Raw genomic sequence first — 22,217 nt, 5'->3', positions numbered from 1 at the left:
CACTTCATCAGTTTATCAAAGAGAATGTTACAGGAGACAGTGCCAAAAGCCTTACCAAAGTCAAGATAAACATCTACTGTTCTCCCCTCACATACTGAGCTAGTCACCTTATCACAGAAAGCTCAGGTTCATCAAGCACGATTTCACCTTCATAAATCCATGCTGACTATTTGTAATCATCTTGTCGTTTATGCAATTGGAAACAGTTTCCAGGATTATCCGCTCCATCAACTTCCCAGTGATTGATGTGAAGTTGACCACTTCACATCTCCCCACATTTTGATTCTTCTTGAAAAGAGACAGTTGCTTTCTACCAGTCCTCAGGAGCTACGCCCCCAATTTCCACAACTTTTCCAAAGATAATCAAGATTAACCTCACAATGACAGAGTCTGGTTTGTTCAGCACTTGCTGGTACAACCCATAGAATTGTGTACATTCCATTTAAGTACTTCTTAGCCTGATTTTCCTCTACAAAGGGCAAGTCTTCCTTGCTCCAGACTTCACTACGGATCCTAGTGGCCTTGGATTGCTTCAGGCAAGCCTTACTGTAGTGACCATTGTGAAGAAGGCAAGGAATATCTTATCATTTCCATGTCCTTTTCCACAAGATCCCCCACTACATACAGCAGTGGATTCGCTTTTTTTCTCACTGGCCCCCTTTGGTTTTGATATTGCTTTAGAAGATTTTTTTAATTTTTTTAATTTTTTTTTATTTTTTTTAAATCACCCTTAACTTGACAGATTCTGGATAGACTTTGGCTGTCTTAACACCCGTTCCTGAATGCACACTGTTTCTATATTCCTCTTAGATCATCTGTCACTGCTTCCACTTCTCTTACACTTTTAATGGAAACTGCCAGGTAACTCTCCATGCTTCCTCCATTCCCATATTTTACCATAAACAGCAGTCAGTTTACTCCCCAGGGGATTTCTAGGCAGTATGGTTCTACAGCAAACTTTTCATGCATTTTAAAAACTGACTCCTAATCAAATTAAAGTAGTATTAAACAAAGCAAGTTTAGCCCTACATGGCTAATGATCTTCACTGAACTGTACCTTCAAAGAAGGTACTTTCTAAACAAGGTCTTATCTTTCCCCTTTTCTTGATTTTAAACTTATAAAGACATCTTAGCACTGCAGGGCTTCCATCTATTTTAGGTTTTAAGTAGGAGCTATGCAAGAATAAGTAATAAACATGCTTTTGTGATTACTGTAAGTCAAGCGGCATCCAATTTCCTATTGTTATAGATCTTGCATTATAAAGGAGTTACCTCCCCATTGTGGCAGTCCATTAGCATTCACTTTGAACATGACTCCACAAGACATCATGAAAATGAGTCAGGTCACTTCAGACCCCTAAATTAGGCATCACATGCTAATAGCAGCCTCTTGTGTTTTGTATTAGATGATAAAAATATTTCCTCATTCCATTCTTATTTCTCACTGATAACACATATTGAAATATGCTCACAGTATGCACATGAGAACAAATCCAGGTATATTTTCTGAAGTACTTTTGCAATCCTCCCTAGCATGCTCTATGATTTTTCAAAATGATGCTAGTCTTTTCACTGAAACAAATACAGTATTCAGGATAATTAATTTTACTTGTTTCCAAGAGTATCAAAGATTCTGCACATCCAAAAATTTATTGATCTGTAGTCTTGTTTAAAATCTTGATCCTCACCAGCAGTGATTTTTGAAAAGCAGTTGAAAGTCAAACAACTGTGTCCAGTATCTCAAAGATTGCAAGTAAGCAAGTTCAGAGGAAAGCAGTTGAATCCTGTAAGAAGTTTTAGGTTTCCAGAAGTATTAGCTATCCAGAAGCATTAGGTTTCTTGGAAGTTCTGCAGCATTATACACTTCTATCTTAATTAATTCCTAGGTAAATATTAATTCCACACATTTTAAAAAACTTGCTTATCCATTCTAAAGTTGCAGTATCTTAATGACTGATCTGAGAAGGGTAGGAAAACAGCATTTTAACATTAGAGGTTATAAAATGATCAGTTACTACCAATACAGTTCAGATAGAGTACAAAAAAACACTCAGAAGATAGAAATATGAGGTAACATCATATTCATAATATCCACCTGGGAAAACCAAGAAATACATCTTGGAAAAAAAAAAATTACCCTGACACGTTCAATATAAACAAGACAGCAGTAAGACTGTCTATGCATAATACAAGTCATTTCAGAAAGCAAGCAGGACAGGAGTAACCAAATGGCTGTAGGAATTCCAGAGCACAGGAGCCAAGAGAATGGAACAGATCACCTCTTCCCACATCACAAGGTCCCTAATCATTAAGCATGTTGATAATGCTGGATTTCAGAGGAAGACATGGGAACCTAATATAAAAGCTATAGCAGTTGAAAATAGCAATGCAGACTCAATTTTGTTTTAAAGTCTTATCTCTAAGTCAAGCTTGAAGTTCAACAGGAAATTTAAGGGTTACAATAGTTGACCTGTCACCTCCCAAACTGTAAGAATCAACATTGTGAACATCAAGGTTAATAATACTAAAGGGGAAGAGGTGCTCCAGACACTAAAGCAGATATTCCTACGTGGCCTATGGAAAAGACCATAGTAGATATGCTAAGTTGTCCTTGGCTGACTGCCAGACAGGAATCACACTGCGCTTTTGTTGTAGTAAAGCAGTGATGGGATGAGGGGTGATGCTCTTCTATGCATGGATGTTGTCCAACTTTGTAGGTATTATGATGTTATTTTGATGTGAGAATTTTTCACTCACCTTAAAGTTAACAATAGTTCAATAAGAAAAGCAAAAGCTGTTCACACAAGCAAAGCAAAATAAGCAGTTTATTCACCTCTTCACATTGGCAGGCAGATGTCCAGCCACTTCCTGGAAAGCAGGGCTTCAGCACACAGAACAGTTACTTGGAAACACTAATGCCACAGCTATGAGTATTCCCCTTCTCTCCCTCTTTCCCTGAGCATTTTTTGGCTGAACATGCTGCCATATGGCATGGAATGTCCCTTTGATCACATCGGGTCAGCTGACTTGGCTATGTCATCTTCCAAACTCTTCCCCCCTCAGCAAGGCCAGTAAATGTATTGGAGAGAAAGCCTTGATGCTGTCCAAGCCCTTTTAAATAGCAATCAAATCACTGGTATGTTATCAATACTGTTTAAGCCACAGATGTAAAGAACAGCACTCTGATGAAATTTACTGCCAACTAGTCAGACAGTGCAATTCCTATTCCTTATTCCATAGGATTTTCATCACTCCCGGGTCTCAAGTTACACCAAAGTTCCCCTCAACTGTACTATTTCTCATTTCCAAAAGACCTACAACTCATACTACACACCTAATCTACCTTTACCTTCAACAGAGGCTTATACAGCCTCTTTAACAGCATGCTGTCCCTGACCATGGGCCAAGTTCAATCCACCACACAAGATAGCCCATTTATACTTCAAAACTTAGATCTTCATAAAGAAGTTGCACAAGTTACTGAATTCAGGGACAGATACTAGATGAAGGAATCCCTGTGAATTGCCTTCAAGTGGTGTCAGATGAATTGTATACATAAGGATGTAAAGAATATCACCTTCAGAGATTTATCTGTCAGAGAAAAAAACAAAAAAAACAAGAAGTCTCTGCATCCACTAGTCCCTTCACCTTGTGGTATTCTAACAAACAATTTTTTCCAGGAAGGAACACAACACTTCACTTTTCTACATCTACATCATTTTTCTACACCTACTACAGGAGGACCTCCTGTAACAGCTTTGTTGCTATTTCTGTTTTCAAACTGTACCATTACTATTGTTAGCTCATCCTCACCAACAAGTATCACATTACTGCTTCATTAATAGTCACTACTATTCAAACAGGAAAAGCAAATGAGAGCACAAAAATCCAGACTAAATTGAATCGTTAGAAAGTCTTTTCTCTCATCTCCTCCTGATACATGGAAATAAATACTATACTAATTCCCATTCCTGAATGCACCCATGACTCTTAAAGCCAATATCATCCTTTCAAATGCTGTGCAAGCAAAATAGGGTTGATTTAAAGCTATTCTTACAAGCAAGGACTCTTACCTGTGTTAGCCCAAGGTAAATACCAAGGGCAGCTGACATTCACATAGGTACCAGGCAGTCCATCAGGCCAGCAGGCATAGTTGTCAAATGTTCTGTTGCAGAACTTGCCTTCTGCAAAGAGATGGAAGAAAGGGCATGCCACTGTCTTGTATTAACATAAATGCAGAAAAGACTGAAGAACAAAAGATAAAATACAACATGTGCATTTAAGCCATAATAGTATTATGCATTCAAACTTTGGAGTTAAAGTTTTTTTGACAACCAAGTCTTATTTATCCCTATGAAACTGGGATGGGAAAAAGTTGGGAATATGTTGGGAAAAAAAAAATTAAAAAAATCAGTCAATTAATCAAGGGAGAAGAAAGGCACATCAATATTAAACCATTTTTTTTTATCTTTTCCACACCCTCATGTGTCTCAGTTGGATTTAAAATAATTTTTGCTGTGAATACTGTAGATAATCATTGCTGAGAATTGGCTCACAGTCATGCGGTTGGAAGTCTAATCTAATATATAGAGATCCATCAACAAAATACCCACACACAACCATAACTTTGCATTACAGCTTAATCAACACGAGAGTACTTCAACTTCAGATTTATTAAACTGTCATTCTTAGAGGGCAGCACTCAGCCTCTCAACAGGATAATGGAGCAGAGAGAAATGAATGTTTTGCAGCCATTGTTGTCAACACCTACTGTTCTCACTCCACCATATAATAACGCAGTTAAGAGAAGGAAAACTGACAGTTTTAAGGCAATTATTCAGATACAGCTTTAGACACATCTCATCTTTTTTAGTGTGCCACAACAGCACCGAAGCACAGCAGTGCCCATATTGTATCCAGTTCTGAGCGTCACTGACAAGTCACCAGTGTCCTCTAAACACCACAATGCTGGCACACTGCAGCTGTTCTCAGCACATTGGAGCAGCTCAACTGCTAAGATGAGCCACATTCTCATTTGCACTTGGCACGTTTTCTGCATGTGTATGTTTTGTTTTAAATGCCATTTCAGCATTTTACAATGCTCAAAATAATTTCTACTATTAGATTAACGTAAACAGTATGGTCCTAGACTTCTTAATTTACGTACTATCTCAACCCTTACCTCTAAATTAAATTTCAGGAGTGCTATATTAGTAACCTACTTTGATACACTACAGCCACCACAAGACATTCTGGATCCGAAGATGAAAATCTTTACAATGATATTTTTTCTTAAAATGGTTCCTTTCAGCAGAGGGAAGAGTCCCACAGAGAATAGGTTGAAGGAAATGAAACAAAAAAGAGATGGACTGGATAGTAAGCTGAAGAAGTACTTTCAAGTTCATAAATGCTCCCTTGTGACTGTTATTTTGTATTTTAACAATACTTCATATCCCTACCAAGCAGACTTACCTGCTGCAATAGGAGGTGCCTCATACAAGTATTTCAGGCATTGGAGCTGGTACTCCTTCCATTTCTGCACAACACCAGAGAGGGATCCATCTGTACTCTGAAAGAGAAATCATGAGTCTCAGACACTGAATTCAAACCACATTTTCCATGCAGCCTAAATTGGAGGATGTGAAGAGGTCTTGCACAACCTCATCTCCTTCTATAATCAAGTGATCCACCTGATGTGCCCAGGCAGCCAAGAATGCCAATGGCATCCTGGCTTATATCAGAAATAGAGCAGTCAAAAGGACCAGGGTGGTGATCATCCTTCTGTACACAGCTCTGATGAGGCTGTACCTTGAAGTACTGTGTTCAGTCCTGGGTCCCTTGCTACAAGAAAGACATTGAAGCCCTGCAGTGTGTCCAGAGGACAAAAAGGCTGCTAGGGGTCTGGAGCACAAGTCTTATGGGGATTGGCTGAGGTAACTGGGATTATTTAGTCTGGAGGAGGCTCAGGGAGACTTTGTTGCTCTCTACAGCTCCTTGAAAGGAGGTAATGGTGAGGCAGGGGTTGGCCTCATCTTTTGGGTAACAGTGAAAGGACAAGAAGGAAGGACCTCAACTTGCACCAAGGGAGGTTCATGTTCATTATTAGGAAATACATACACTCCAGAAGAGCAGTGAGGCAGTGGCACAGGCTGCCCAGAGAGGTGGTGGAGTCACCATCCCCGGAGGTGTTTAAGGCAAGGGTAGGTGTAATACTTTAGGACATGGTTTAGTGAGCAATACTGACAATAGGTGGATAGTTAGAGTAGATGATAATAGAGGTCTTTTCAAACCTTAATGATTCTATGAATTCAAAACAGCACTACTCGTAATAAACATTACAAGATGGTACTATGTGGTTAACTGCAACTAAAGAAATCTTTTTCTGGTGGTATCATGAAGAAAGAAAAAAAACCAACAACTAAGCTGTACTCTCAATGAAACCCAAGCTAAGTTAGCTTTGCTGTCTCAAATCGCAGAGGGGTTTGAATTGGAAGGGACCTTTAGACCATCTAGTTCCAATCCTCTTCCATGTGCAGGGACACTTCCTACTAGACCAGGTTGCCCAAAAACTCCATCCAACCTGGCCTTGAATGCTTCCAAGGATGGAATATATTTTTCCTGAGGCTACAGAAAGAGCAGGCACTTCTTTTCAGCACAATATGACAGGCTGCAGTATCACCTTTTCCAAGTACCAAGGGGCAGAGTAAGAGGTACATACAGACTCTGCACAAAGGCAATCAGATGTTATTAAACTACAGAATATGTGCTGGCTGTTCATTCAACCCTAACCAAAGCCTCACCGTGCTCACAGAGGCCCAGCTTACCCACTGCAATTAAGTACACAGGCAACAATTCACACTTCATATTCATATAAACTGAATTACAAACGTAAGGATTACCAGGCTCTAAGTAATTGATAACACAGCTAATTCAGCATTCTCTTCCCAGAATAAAATCCTGCATGGATGTCATAAAAACCTAACAGCGTAAACTCTGCAGTACAACCCTAATAGAGGAGAAAAAGTCATTTAACCCCAGCTGTTGATCAGTTTATGAAGTGAAGCGCGAGGGTTAATAACCCTCGTAATTTACCTCTCACAACTTCAACTGCAAATTTTTTGCCTTCTATTTCAGCTTCTAAACTTTTTTAAATGCTTAGAAAAAAATATAGCAGGACTTGGGAAGGTTTGTTTAAAGCCACATAGCTGTTTAAAATTTATACTGTATTTCCAGAAAGGCAACCTGGATGCTATTCACTACAAATAGTACACCTTTAAGAAATGGTTGCGTAATCTCTTTGGTAAAAAAACATTTTTGGACTACAGACCTTAAATCCCTTCTTTGCTCTTGAATCCTCCAATGATTAAAAATATAGTTTTGAGGAAGAAACAAGCAATCAGGAATACCACCACATTCATTGTGCTCCTGCCTGGATTAAGACATAACATCGAATTACAAGGATGCACTTCAACATATGATGAGAAATACAACATTTAGTAGGTATCTGTTGTGTTTTAAAGAATGGTAGCTCCCTGTATTTACAAGAACTCTTAACTGTAGCTAGGGCCTCATGGTCATAATTTTAAAAGAATTTGGCCAACTCCCACAGAAGTCAAAACAAGTACAAGCCTGTGGATCTTTCCAACTCTGACCCTTGTCTTCCTGATTTAAATCATCCTGGTCACATTTCACTTATGCCAATAAATGCTGCCAAAGTCCGTCTGGGCTCAAGTCACCAGCACAAAAATGAATGCACCTTACTGAATGTTAACCCTGTGTGTATATGGTAACACAGAAACCTGTACATTGAGGTCCCTTCCAACCCCTGCAATACTGTAATTCTGTGGAAACATTATTGCCCAAATTAGAGTGTGGAGAAACACACAACCAGGAGCTCCAGAATGTCATCTACAGATCTCTGTAGACTGAATAAGGAATGAATGACGGGTATGGGAAGAGAGAAGATCTTTCAAACCTAAGTTTCTCCCAGATAGCCTTCAGAAGGAAACTTTCAGGTTACACATTGTTTAAATGTCTTTATCTTACAAGGGTAGCCATTAAATTTATACAGGATTGTTTTACCCCCTCTCGGTCACCATGTTGATACTTTAATACATAAATTAATAGGAACATTCTCCAGACAAACTCTGAAGTTCTAATTGAGAATAATTTCTGAAGCTACTCACTGTTCCACATCTTCCCAAAAAGTAACTGTTGATTATGCATGCAAGTGAATGCATCAAGTTGATCCAAATCCAGACTTGCAGATTAATATGTATACAGAGTTTCATTTAGAAGTGAAAGACTACATTAGAAACTATCACCACAAACCTAAAACTGTGAAAAATAGCTTGTTGGAGGCAGGGATATTTTGAAACAAAATACTCTCTTCTAAATCAAGTTTTCATTTATTGTCTTCATGAATACAGGAACAGCCAGTTGTAATTAAAAACTAGAAAAAAAGGCAAGCCTCTATTCCTCTATTTAATGAAAAAGTAGAAATATTCTAATCTATAGTGGCTTTTCATGATGTGAGATGACAACTAACGAGATTATTTTAGTCTTAAAATTTGCTAATTAGAAACACCTTTTTGTAGAGACTGATTTAGTAGGTTTCTATTATCTACAGTCACTTGTATTAAGACAATCAAATATAAAACCCAGGACTACATACTTTATTCTCTCCATTAAACAGGTCACTCTGCTTCAGCAGTGTTACCAAAGTTAGGTTAAATTTGATTTTACTATATGCTATCTGTTGCAGCTTCTACAGGACCCATGTATATATAGACTTATGGTAACAGCTGATATTCAAATAACAGATACCGTATTTTTTTGAGGAGTGATTTAATTTCTTCAGCAATATCAAAGCACTAAGAATGCTTCTATGAAGACAAAGCTCCTGGGACAGTACTCAGAATTTTGAACAAATTCAAGAGTCATATTAATTGTAGGGCTGCCTTTCATTGCTAAAAGCACCAGTTCATTGTGTTTTTGTTGAGTTTTGCCTCCTTCCATTTATACTCATCCACAGGAGTGAGAACATCAGCAGTAGTTTTGCTGGATGAAGATATATCCAAGACAGATAGTGGAGAAGAGGATGGAAGCATAGCTGACTATTTAAAATGGAAGAACGAAAAGGCAAGAATGGGTGAAGGACATTAAGGAGGTGAGTAATGGTGAAGCTTAAGTAGCATAAATTGGAGGCAGGATAATTGAGACAGACAAAAGCACACAGACTGGGGGCCTTTCAGTGTAGGAACCTAATTAAGTGTAATTAATCTCTAGTGATAAATTAGCTCATTCAACAGTCTGAAGACTGAACGCTTTATAAAACCTCAACATCTTTACAGGAAACCCTCTTTCTGTAGCCACCACTTCTATCATAGACCCTACTGTAAAAGGAAGCATTTCAATCACTTTCCAACATCTTTGAAACTATTTGAGGAAAGGCTGAGTGATTTGTGTCTGTTCAGTCTGGAAGAAAAAAGAAAAAAGAAAAAAGAAAAAAAAAAAAAGAATGAGAGGGGATCTCATTGCTGTTTATAAATATCTAACGAGCAGAAAACAAATGGATGGGGCTGGACTCTTTTCAGTGTTGTGCAGTGACAGGATAGGAGCAACAGGCAAAAACTGGATCTCAGGAAGTTCCATATAGTTAACTGAAATAACTTCTTTACTGTGAGAGTGACAGGGCACTGAAACAGGCTGCCCAGAGAGGTTGTAGACTCAGTGATCTCTAGAGGTCTCTTCCACCCTTTAGGATTCTATGATTCTATTGCTGCTCTTACAAAAAACCAGCATCCATAGGTACACAAGGTGAGCTGTGCACAAAGGCACTACTCTAATATAGTGAAATTGGAGCACAGAATATGAACGTTGAAGGCGCTGACTTTGGACAAAATACACCATGAAACTTCAGAGAGGAAAGAAGATTTCTCAGAGCTTCAGCTGGTGATTCCTGGGATTACCATCTTTCCTCTTCCCCCAGTCATTATATAAGAGATCTTACATGCGAAAGAAAGTGAAAAACTCCTTCTGTAAGATTTCTACCTGCTGCTAAGGGTTCATATTTTATGTAACAATCACTAGCACCTCCAAAATACTAATTTCAGTCTTCAAAAGTAAATGCTAGAAAACCTAACACTGAAGCACACTTCAATATGGCCTTGGTATTCTTGCTTCAGGTAGGAAAAGTAACATCAAACTTCTCAGAGGATAACTCAGATTAAATATGCAGCCTTTCATCTTGGTAATACTAAAAAGTTAAACTTTTTTCCCCTCAAAAAAGGCCAATAAAAATCCAATGCAACACATTATTTAAAGGTTATGCTGTTCAGAATCAGTACAACAGAGACTGAGGTAGGGGAAGATTGTATGCTATTAGCTTTAAGTTCATTCAACATTCTTTCCTCTATAATAAGAATCTTATTAAACTGTTCTGTGCAAATGAATCTGCACCAATTAAAGCACTGTTTTATTCATAAGGTGGATTTACATTTACACAGATTTTGTCCTCATTTCATCTCATTTCACCCCAAGTTGGGCAGAGCACAACAACACTGCAATGTTGTGACCCACAGCCACCTTCCATCCTCTGGGACAAGAATCTCAGTCAGAAAGAATGACTTAGATGTTTCAAATGTTTCAAGATGGCATAAAGCATGAGGCTCATTTACAGCTTCTTGAAAACACTTTCCCACTTAGCAAATGCCTTGCTAAAACAGTACCTCTGGGAGCAGAAGAGGCTGTAGCACAGCAAAACTCTACAACAAGGTTATCTGTCCATAGAACAGTGTTATTCCTCCCTGCAGTTTGTATTCATGTATCTCCACTTCTAATTTGGAGTGAATACAAAAGCATATGAATAGCAGGATGTCTCCACTAGTTCATTAAGACCATCTTGACCATTGGTCAAGACTTGATGTCTCAGCAGTTATTATACGTCTGTCAGAGAAACCCTGCAGATGTTGGTGCTCCTAACTCCCAACAGTTCTTCAGCTGACATTCTGGTTGAAATACAACAACAACAACAAAACATCAGTTCAATTCCTTTAAACACAGAAGGTTACGTCAAAGGGAAAGGATGTACATTAAAAAAAAAGAAAAAAGGCTGTGCTATCTCTGTTATACGCAGTACCAGAGAACTATCACTGGAGATACTTTCACAATAGCTTTTCTGAAGATAATGAGACCACACTTTAGGACATCTGACATCCCCTGGATTTCCACATTTGTCACTTTCCCTTCCCAAATTACATCACCTACTTTTGACTTCAATATAATCAACTGACATTATGGAAGTCTAAGCGACCCTTTTGAGGTCAAGTTACTATTCTTAGCTCCTTCTTTAGAGCTGCTTGCCCGATCAGATAATATAATATTAATTATGCTTCAAGTCATATTTTACAAGATAATTCATCAGTAGTTGGACAAATCCTTCACTTCTCAGGAAAAAAAAAAAAAAAAAGCAAAAAAAAAAAGCAGTGGATCAAAATAGCTTTCCTTCCAGAGAAGCACCTATTACCAGCTTTTAGGAGCTTTTCCTGTAAACACTTCTGTTCCTTGGTTACTAATTGAACCTATGACTTCAGTAGCTCAAGAGCACCATAAAAAAAAAGTATCCTTCCAGCACCTTCTCTGACAACAAAAAAAACAGAAAATTACATAGGTCTCTTCAAAAGTAATGCCTCCTTTTTTCTTCCAAGGAAACTACAATAGATACAAAGAGTACAATAACACTATTTGATGGAGCAAGTCCTCAGCTACAAAATACTACTTGCCAACATGGTCACCACCATTTGCTATGCATTTTGGCCAGCAATGAGCGCTAGTCCACATGCCATGCTCTTAAAGACCTGCATGGCCATCCAGAACAAGATTTGTCTTTCACATCAATGCCACCACTGCTGAAATATAATCTGGAAATAGTGGTAGTACTCTGTATATTGAACAGATCATGTTTCTTATTCGTTACAAATCACATAACGTAAAAAATCTGTCAAATGATTTAAAATTGCTGTATAGAACAGCTGGAGCAGAGGGACAAGGCATCACTTATTTTCACTGGTAACAAAATAAAAGACATTTTTGGAATATGTTAATAATCTGCTTCTTTAGCAGAAGTAAGGGTCTCATTATCATAACGTATGTAGGTCACTCCAAAAGTAATGCCTTGTATTTATTTCCATGGAAACTACAACAGATACAAAGAGCGCAATAGCACCTTTTGATAGACCAAATTCTCAGCAACAAAATGCTATTTTTCAACAGGGTCACAGCCATTAACTGTGCATTTTCTTCAGCAGAAGTTACCTCCAGTCACCGTCATCACTGCAGAAATGTACAACCTACCACCTCACTGAGCTCATATCCACTGTTTGGTTCCCACAGATGTTCAGAAAGCATCAATGAATGTCAGTGGCAGCCATTTCCTCCACATGGAGGAATTCAATAAAGCACCTTTGTTCCATACACACTTCCATGTCAGATGCCATTTTGTCAGGCTATCCCTCTGCTGCCATCCGCCACATAGCAACAACATGTAATGAAATATTTATGGAAGGTTCAACATTTACTGCCATACATTCACCTCTGATGTTGTGGGCGAACAAAATAGGAATCATCATTTTTGGAGCAGGCCTCATATGAACTCCCCACTAAAGGTGCTACTGAATTCAGCAAGGAGCTATCCGGCCATATGTGCCAGCTGAGTTTCTTCTTAAGGTGCGACATCTTAGGACTTGCAACGAGATCTTCAAGAAGGAAAGTTTTAGGACTTGGATAAACAAAAGTTTCAGTAGCTGTCCAACAATGGAGACCCATCTTTTCCGTCCCTCTTGAGTTAAAGACTCAGATTTTATGACATTAAGCTTTTGAACCCAAAGCAGCAAAAGCTAACTCATCTAGCACTCAAACCCAATCAATGCACAGGAAGGATACTGTTTTGCTTTCTCTTCGGAGTTGCTGAGATTGCCAGCACACTGCCATTCCTGAGCAGTAACACTGGACTTTCAACATCTTCCCAAAACACACAAAATACTGTCCACCTTTCATTCCATTTCTTCCTCTGCCCAAGTAGCTTCAAAACAGCATTTCAGTCAATCCAAAGACCAGAAAGCAAATATCACCTCAGTCAAGGACCAGAATACGTATAATTTTTTTATTTTAAATCAAAGGCTGGATATCAGGATTCTTTCCTCCTAGTTGAAAATAACCACTGCATCACATGGTCCCTCATCCTCGCCTGCCCTCCTGTCCTTTCCTTTTTCACATCTGCACAGCTTCAAAAGGAAGGGCTGAACGTCAATCCGAAGACCAGAAAGCAAATATCACCTCAGTCAAGGACCAGAATATGTATCATTTTTTTATTTTAAATCAAAGGCTGGATCTCAGGATTCTTTCCTCCTAGTTGAAAATAACCATTGCACCACATGGTCGCTCATCCTCGCCTGCCCTCCTGTCCTTTTCTTTTTCACATCTGCACAGCTTCAAAAGGAAGGGCTGAACGTGCTCAATCACATGTGAAACTATAAACAAGCCAGCACAGAGCACTAATCAGCTGTCCTCTCCCTATTATCCTCCCTCCACTCCTGCTTTCTTAAGGACAATTTTTGCTATATTGGAAAGAAGGATAAGCATGTGTACCTGTCAAAAGCAGCTTGGAACTGCAGGTTTCCAAACATAAAACACTTGTGTGTGGAGGCTTGAGTAAGGCAATTCAAAGAACTAAGAAAGTAGACATGAGACATTCTTGCTTTCAGTACTTCTAGTGACTAGGCAGAGGCAGCTCTTAGTTCAGCAGGACTTAGTTTCATAAATTCTCCCAAAAGCATAAGCTGTTTGAGCGGGTGTGAGGTTTCAGCCCTGACCACAAGGGTTTCCACTTCAGGACCAAACATCTCCGGTTTGGCGTGTAATCCTTCAATCATGCTTTGAAATCAATTACTCCGCTCTTCCTCTCCACAAGTTTTGTTTCAACAAGGCACATTTCCCTGAGAATAATGTCTCCTGGCCTCTATCATTTTCTGGATCAAAGCAAAGTGTTTGGCGTTCAAAGATAGATGTCAAAGCAAACTGCTTTAATATCTAAATCAACTTCCACAGCATTCTGTACTAAAAATCAAGTGAATAAAGCACAACTTAATATTTCAGCTTCCTACAAATTAAGGATTGTCTCCAGGAGACAAAAACTTAACTCCTGTAGGCCAGGTAGGGTAGCCTGAAAATTTGCTACAAAACTACAATTAACAGGTCACTATGTTGTTTCTGTCTTCGATGATAGACATACTGGGGATACCAGTAAAGGTCTTTATCCCATGAAGATCTTTTCCCAGCCTAGATAGAGGATTCCTTTTTACTCACTCTAGGACCCCACAAATCAGTGTGCTTACAGTTGAAACATAAACATTCAGTTTGACGATAATTGCTTTCTGAATACATTATTTTTATTACATTTTCTTCCATCTGTTCCATTAAAGGTTGCTGCCAAGAACTTATTATATGAGCCAGTCATAGAAATTTCCAAGCAACTATACAGAGAGACAGAAGAAATGCAAAAATTGCAAAGGAACTAACTACCAAACTCTTGGACAGCAGAAAACAATCCCACAATTTTAGTTGGAGGTACTGTGTGTCAACACAAGAATTAAATCATCGCAGGAACTGTGTACAAAGAGTTTAATTTACTACGCATAGCAAAACTAAGTGTATGTTTTGTGAAGTGTTCTTCAGAAGAGCACATTTATTGGTGCAGTTATACAACAGAAGTATCAAAACAGTAGAGAGTTTAAATTTCATTTACAGTCTGTTACAAGCGCGTAGCATTTGGAACAGTACTGAAAGAACAATTAAAGTCAAACAGTGTTGTGTGAATAGGGGAAGCTACAAAGAAGAAAACAGGAGTTCTTCAATCTACCTATATACCCTCAGCTGTAGAGACAATGTAAAGCCTAAGCTATTGGAAGAACAACTCAGTCTTTCATTAAAAACATTATGGTAACATACTATCACAGTGGAGTAGACGTGTAGTAAAGAACGTTAAGGACAGAAAAATTAAGGAGAAATCTAGGGTTGAATTCAGATACTTAATCATGGGCATCGACTGATCTCCTCTTACCATACACAGTTGTCTTGCTTTACTTCCTGTAGAAGCTGCAGAAGTGCATGCTTCCCTGTAACTTGCATTACATCTGCTTCTCCCACACATGCTCTTGAATACTGTAGAATGTCTGCAGAGCACTAAACACCCGCATTTGGTAACTGATTCATCCTGAGTATCTTTTTGCCGCTCGAGCGAAATAAAGAAAAGAACATCTGTCAAAGCCAGACTCTTACTGCAGTTCAAAACACAATGTGCTAAGCTGGTTCTTTATGACATACTGAACCAAGCGCATCTTAAAAAGATCTATTTTTTAAGTTTATAACTGTCTGGTTTCTTTGCAAATACTAACAATGGGCTAGAAACACGAGGTATTTCCACCTTTCACACTGAAGCATCATAGAGTGGCCTGGGTTGAAAAAGACCTCAAAGATCATCAGTTTGAACCCCTCTACCACAGACAGGATCACCAACCACTAGATCAGGCTGCCCAGAGCCTCATCCAGCTTGGCCTTGAACGCATCCAGGGACGGATGGATCCCACAGAAGTCAAGCTTACCCCAGCTTTTCAAACGACTGTTTATCAGGTATTCTCATTTTCAGAACTGTCATGTGAGATCAGAAGGCAAGGTGTAGAGAAGTTGTGATTTCTCCCCACAGTCAGCAATATACAGCAATATAAGCCTGGTCACCAGCTTGTTGGTTGATCACTAGGGCCCCTGAGGTAAGTTCTCAATAGCAAGAGGGGGAAAAACAAAAACAAAACATCAAAAACACAAAGCAGACCTCTCTTACTGAATATTTTCTTAAGTAACATTAAAAAAAAAGAAACCCCACAACAAAAACCCACAAACAAACAGTTCTCTAAGAAATAATGGATTTGATACAAAAATTATCTCAGGACAAAGCTATTAAAAACAACAAATAAGCTCGATATGTAATATTATGGGTTCTGTACCTACTGTTGTTAATGATTGCTAAAGAGGAATGCAATAAAATCTGCATGGCTTTCACAGTTCTAATTGCAGACAGTAGCTTATTTTGGTTTTAACTAATGCCAAGTTAACTCCCTCAGCAGTTCATTGTCACAGAGGCTCAACTGTCCATCAGCCAATTATCTGCCATACTGCTCCTTCCCGCCTACCCATCCCTTTGCCAAAACAATTATCTGTAGTGGCTTTACAGATTGCTAGCATTTTCATCAACAGTACCATCACATCTGAAATCAGATCATACAAGAGAATTTCAGCCAGTAGGGCTTGTTCTCCAGACAATCTGTCTTCCTTCCACACGTTATGGAAGAGATATTATAGAGGTATACCTCTGTCTAACACAGTGACATGGTCTATCACATCTAAACGGGACAGAACCCCTACAACAGCATTGTTGTGGTACCACAGCATATACAATACAGTTCTCATTTACTTGGACAGGTACAGCGTAGTGTTTTACTGGCAGCACTTATTTTTTTCTAATAATTTTCAGCATTCAACATACACTGCTGCTAAGTGTTACTTTCCTCAGTCTTGATTTGTCAAAAATAGGACAGGAGCAACACTGCAAAATGGCTAGAACCTTAACTCAATCAAATATGCAGAAACAGTGAAGCAGAGAAAAAAATAGTCATAAGATAAAGGCAAACGCTGCCCAGGAACTGTACTCTGATTGTATGAAATAGAAGTAACACATGTCCACAGGCAAGAACAAAAACAGCATGTTTGAAGTTAATCAGATGATCTTCATGTTAGATGGTAATGCACTACAGTTCTTAGGCACCAGAATCAAGAGGTGATACAAACTAGAAGAACAAATATGGCAACACACGCTGCTGCAGGACTGCAGCACCATCCTCACAGCCATGTTTCCAGTTAGGGGGAGCCAGGTGACGCTACCATTTCCAGAGACAACCCAGCATGAAAGCTGCATTCCTGCTTTCAAATCCACCTCTCCCATCCTCTTCCTTCTGTTTCCTTTTTATCCAGAAGACAGTGAAGTTCAGTATTCCTACACAGAGAAGTTTTCTGCTGCACTCTCAAAAGCCCTCTCATTAATTTAATTCTTAAAATTCTCTTACAAGAGAGAATTTAAAGCATCACCTTAGTGTGACAACAGTATAATATATTTGCAAGATCTTAGTAGCCAAGACTGAATGGTACCATTACCTTCCTACAGTTGCAGATAAGAGCTATGTTTGATTTTAATTCTGTGCCATCTTACCTTTGCTTTTATTTGCAGATGACAATTCAGCTCCTTTGAAGGCAAAAATAAAACAGCTCAAGACCCAGATCTGTGCTTCCCTCCCTCCATGTTCTCTGTGAACAGTTGCTACCATCTCCAACAATATTTAGGATTACCATCCATCTCCATCTAGCTAAAGAACAAAGGAGTGAAGTTGATTTTAAGCAGCTTTCATTAATCCATTAGCTTTTCTCCTGTTTCTATAATACAAGGTTGATGCTTTTAAAGCATTGCATCACACTACATAAGCTTAAGAATTTGGAATTCTCTTAATTTCAAACAGTGCTGAGCAAGCTATTCAGTACTCTGCTGAAACAAGTTACCACCTTTGACTCAAATGATTCAGAAGGATCAAAGCCACCCCTCCACTGAGCTAAAAGTATCTGTCAGATTCATTCAGAATGGGTTTACTTCCAGTTTTTTTTTTTTTTTTTTTTAGTTAGTTTGTATTTCCTACAGTCCCACTCTGACAGGGAAGTACAGGAATACAACCAAGTCAAGCTGAATCAGCTTTTTTCCTATGTTAGGGCTGCAAAACAAATTATGAACCATTCTATTACTATAGGACTTTTCCTCAGATCTGAATCGGTCTACCACAAAACTACTTTCAAAAAGAGAACTGCGGTGCATTTATTTTGGAGGCACAGTGCAATAAAAGCATTAAGGGAGAAGCCAAGTGTTACAGTAAGGAAATAGCTGAGCAAAACACAAAGACTCCAGGAGTTCTGGTCCTGGATCCTGATGGACACAATGATACCAGCTCTGAAGTTACTAATAGTGCAGCAGCATGTGTAGATGATACAAAATTCATAAAGTTAAATTTAAAATCCTTCTCATGCTTAATCCTAAGCTCTTTTCAGAAATCCCCCTCCTTGAGCTCAAAGGGTTTTGCAAGTTCAAGTTTCAATGTAAACAAATACTTCAGCATTTCTGTCAGGAGTCAACATTGGGCCAGCTATCAAACATTCTTCACTGCAACTCTCTCAAATAGCAGTTTTCTATAATCCCTCTATGAAAATGTTGATAGCAAAATGAACTTGTAGCCTGCAATCCAGTTAATCCTGTATACATAATGTTCAGTTTCTAATACTCCATTCCCATTCTGCCAAAGAGAACCTGGCACTGAGCATACTACCAGAATCAACAGCAGAAGCCCTGTGCATTACATGCCTGCAAAAGTCAATCCCATATGCTACCATGCTCCTACCTCCCAAAATGTAACACAGAGGAAGGCAGATGCAAGATGCAATTTCCAGTTCAGTACAAGCTATCCCTACCCCCATCCATAGATGATTTCTGGCAGGTTCTCATCTCTCAGACTCTCATGAGATGGAGTCTCACAACATTGTTTCCCTGATACGAGGAAAACTGTCAGATTCTTCTCACATAGAATCCCTAAGAGTCCCAGTGTACGATTGTACTTTATTATTAACTTTATTTTACTCCTGGTAGGTATCACAGCCTTCAGCTGTGCAGGTCTGCTTAAGAGACACAACCATATCTTCAGAAATGAGTCTGCCTCCCCGCTCGGTTCTTCTTTCCAAGCCATGCTCTTGTAGGTATGTATGGAGCTAAAGATGTTTGTGACTTAAGCCACAGAAGCGAACCATAATTGTGTTGTTAGAACTGAATGGACAGACACTTCTCCCCGCCTTCTCTGAGAAGACCTTTAAAGGAAGCAAAAGGTCAACAAGACAAAAACTACTGCTCAGGCAGCAAGCACTGCTTTGCAGAAAGCAGGAGATGTGATTAAGCCCAAGAGCAGAGTGAAAACTTCACAAGCCACATGAAGAAAAATGTGCAGAGAGCTTCAAGAAAACTGTCCAGCTTGAAAAAATGTAAACATAGAAGAAAGAGCTGTCTCTTGGGTCAAGTCCCAAAGCTTTGCCAGAATGAAGTTCAATTTGCACAGAAATCTTCCCCTCCTCCATCTCCAGTTTTCAGAGCACCAAGGGAAGCAGCGACCATGCAGTGATACCCACGCACAGCTGAAAACAGATAGGTCGCTTGAGGGAATTAAAATCATTCAATTAGTTCCATGTTAGTAGTTTCACAGCCACATATTTCCTGTCTGACATTAATCTTAAATCAAGCAGCACTTGTGGAAACAGAATAGATTCCCTGAGAAGAGGCTAGAGAAAACACTAGGGAACTTAAATGGCAGCAGCTTTATGTGATTTTGTCTTTTCCGAGACAGTTTGTTCTCTGAACTAACTCTGCAAAGGATTCTTGTTTCACATCTCAGTGCATCCTTAAGACATACTTCTGGAGCACAGAATCTTCTTACAGCATAACTCCACTATCATTGAAAGCAGCGTAAAGCAACACGGCTGTTGAAAGATGTGGCTGTGATTTCTTCCCTCCTTCACTCCTCTCTTCTCCTTGTGCCAGCATAAGTGTTCATGCCATTGCACTGAGCTAAAAAGGCAGACTCTCCAGGGAAAAATTAAACAGGCAGAATGTTCAAGACTATACAGGTTGCCGTGAAGCAGAGGCCAGCACCAGCAGTGTAGTTCATGGGGATGTGAAAGAATAATCTTATTCACTGTCTCAGAATTAAGAAGAGTCTAAAACAAAGCCTGCTCCTTGTATAAAAGCTATTAAGTTAGATGTCAAGTATTTATTATCAATAAAGAAGGAAAGATTTGAGGATGTCAGTTACTGGAGAGATGTAGTCCTTCAGGTCTCTTTATCAATATCTATTGCTAAACCACTCAAGATTTGTTTTGTTTTGTTTTTTGTTTTTTAATCTTTTCCCACTTGAAACAGTATTTGGCAACCACAGAGACCTCAAGACGTGAAGGAGCCATGATGAACATCTTAACAGCTTCCAGTGTAATACCTTTCAGAGCCTTAATGCGAATGCTTAACAAGCAGGTACTGTTCAGACCCCATCTAACCTTGATTCAAAGGCTTGAAGTCATAGAGAATTCACTTCACCCTGAGGCAATTTGCTACCATGGTTAATTATACTCAGTATTGAATTTAGTGCCTATATATGGTCAGAGTTGACTTAATCAGGCAAATAAGCTTCATCAGCAGAATTACCTTACAAAACAAAGAATATCACAACAGTTTTGTATAACAAGAATAGGGTTGATGTTACAAAAATCCAGCCAACTAAATTTTCCTTAAAAAAAAAAAAAAAAAATCAAGTTGATTAGCAGATTAGTGAAAACAAGGAAAAAAATGTTTTTAATGATATTGCCACTATACAGTACCATGCCAACACTGCCCCAGCACAGTGAGGAAGGGAAGCTGATTTCTCCTTCCCACCACTGCTAGGACAATTGACTCCTTTCTTAGAAACCAGCTAAGTTTTTAGTTCCATTACCCACAGACTTCTCAGGCACTTCAATCTCCATTAGCATTTTTTAAACTGTTGATTTGTACTGGCTGCTGTCAGCTTCTTTACCCCTTTGTTATCAGTTACTGCCAGATATTTTAGATGACATTTCTATTCCTTACAAGAGTAGTTTAAAGTTTCTACAGAAGTCAACTACACAGCTAGCAGTACTGGGGATATTATCAGTATCTTTAGACTTGATGTTAGGAAAAAAATCATTATTGTGAAGGTGTGAGGCACTGGAACAGGTTGCCCAGCAAGGCTGTGGATGCCCCTCCCTGGAGGTGTTCTCAAAGCCAGGCTGGATGGGGCTGTGAGCAGCCTGGTCTAGAGGGAGGTGTTCTCACCTGTAGCAGGGGGTTGGAACTACATGATCTTAAAGGTCCCTTCCGATGATTCTACGGTCCTGAACACCTCAAACTCAGCAGTATTCTGTTGTCAGCAACAGTATTCATGCTTTTATACAATAATTTTCTCACATAATCTTCTAGCTTTACTCTTTCAAGCATCGTGCTTCAGTATGATCGTAGCTACATTTGATTGTATTTTTTCCAGTTAGAAGAATGGGTAAACGTGTAAAAACCTGCCGATGGAAGTGCTGCAGTACAAACTAGCACACTTTGTATATAGAACAGATAGCAGTGCCTCTTCCATCTCTGGTAAATTCTTGCCTTAGTAATAGATACTTTGAAGTCAGGAAGCTAACTTGCATAAGTTTAAAATAAGTAGATTAGCCACCATACGTTGTAATTCTACTCCAACACCACACTGGCCATTTGCATGCATGTGTGTACACAGATCGCTCTTAAACCTTTCCAAAGCACCCACAGAGGACAGCACTAGGAGTCCCTTGAATTCTTCTTCTTCCTTGCTGTGTTTTTCCACTCTTTCTTAAAGATACGCGGAGTGTAAGAAAACAAGACTCACAGTGTAAGACTTTGATACACAGATTTAAAGTGTTAATAGTCCCACTCCCTCTCTGGCTTTAATTGTTGGGTTCTACCCAGATTTGTCATCCTCTGTTCAAACATATACACACACATCCGTAATACCAAAATCATTTTTGCATGGTATCTTACAGAAATGAAACCATTCTCAGCCTTAGGATTAATATCTCCAAAGACTCCTGAGGTACTCTGGCAATTCTATTAGCAGCACTCCTTTTAGAAGAAACTCACTGCCATAGTTTCCCCTTCCACATCACACAGAGCTCTCAACAGGCTGAAAGCAGCCATCCATACCTCCTTAGAACAAAACACACAATGTTATTTTTCATTAAATAGTAAAATTGCTAATTTGTTCTATGTGAAGGCCTCACCAGTGGGAAAGAGATATCTCTAAGACTGACATGAAGCATACAGATCCTTTAGCAATTACGATTTGACTTACATGAGGTAAACTTGATTTTACATTAATAGAAAGAATAAGTCCTGAGATGAAAAGAAAGTCAACTTTAATTACATTAAAATCCATTGCTAAAAATCAGCATAAAATCAGCAGGTACAGGAATGTCTTCTGCTCCAACAATCTGCA

The 22,217-nt window shown here is 39.0% G+C and overlaps 1 protein-coding gene across 2 annotated transcripts in view; it reads right to left on the bottom strand.

Annotated features, from left to right (window-relative positions):
- Window positions 1-22,217, bottom strand: part of GLP1R (glucagon like peptide 1 receptor) — an 82,059-nt gene that overhangs the window by 47,187 nt on the left and 12,655 nt on the right. For both annotated transcript variants that reach the window (XM_048937046.1, XM_048937047.1), the window contains 2 exons: window positions 5,473-5,569; window positions 4,074-4,184 (listed from right to left, as the gene is read on the bottom strand). In XM_048937046.1, the coding sequence (XP_048793003.1) occupies window positions 4,074-4,184; window positions 5,473-5,569 (208 nt within the window). The remainder of the gene's footprint in view (window positions 1-4,073; window positions 4,185-5,472; window positions 5,570-22,217) is intronic.

Source organism: Lagopus muta, chromosome 2 (assembly GCF_023343835.1).
Source record: "Lagopus muta isolate bLagMut1 chromosome 2, bLagMut1 primary, whole genome shotgun sequence".
Classification (NCBI taxonomy): Eukaryota; Metazoa; Chordata; class Aves; order Galliformes; family Phasianidae; genus Lagopus; species Lagopus muta.
This window is presented reverse-complemented; position numbering and strand designations above follow the sequence as displayed.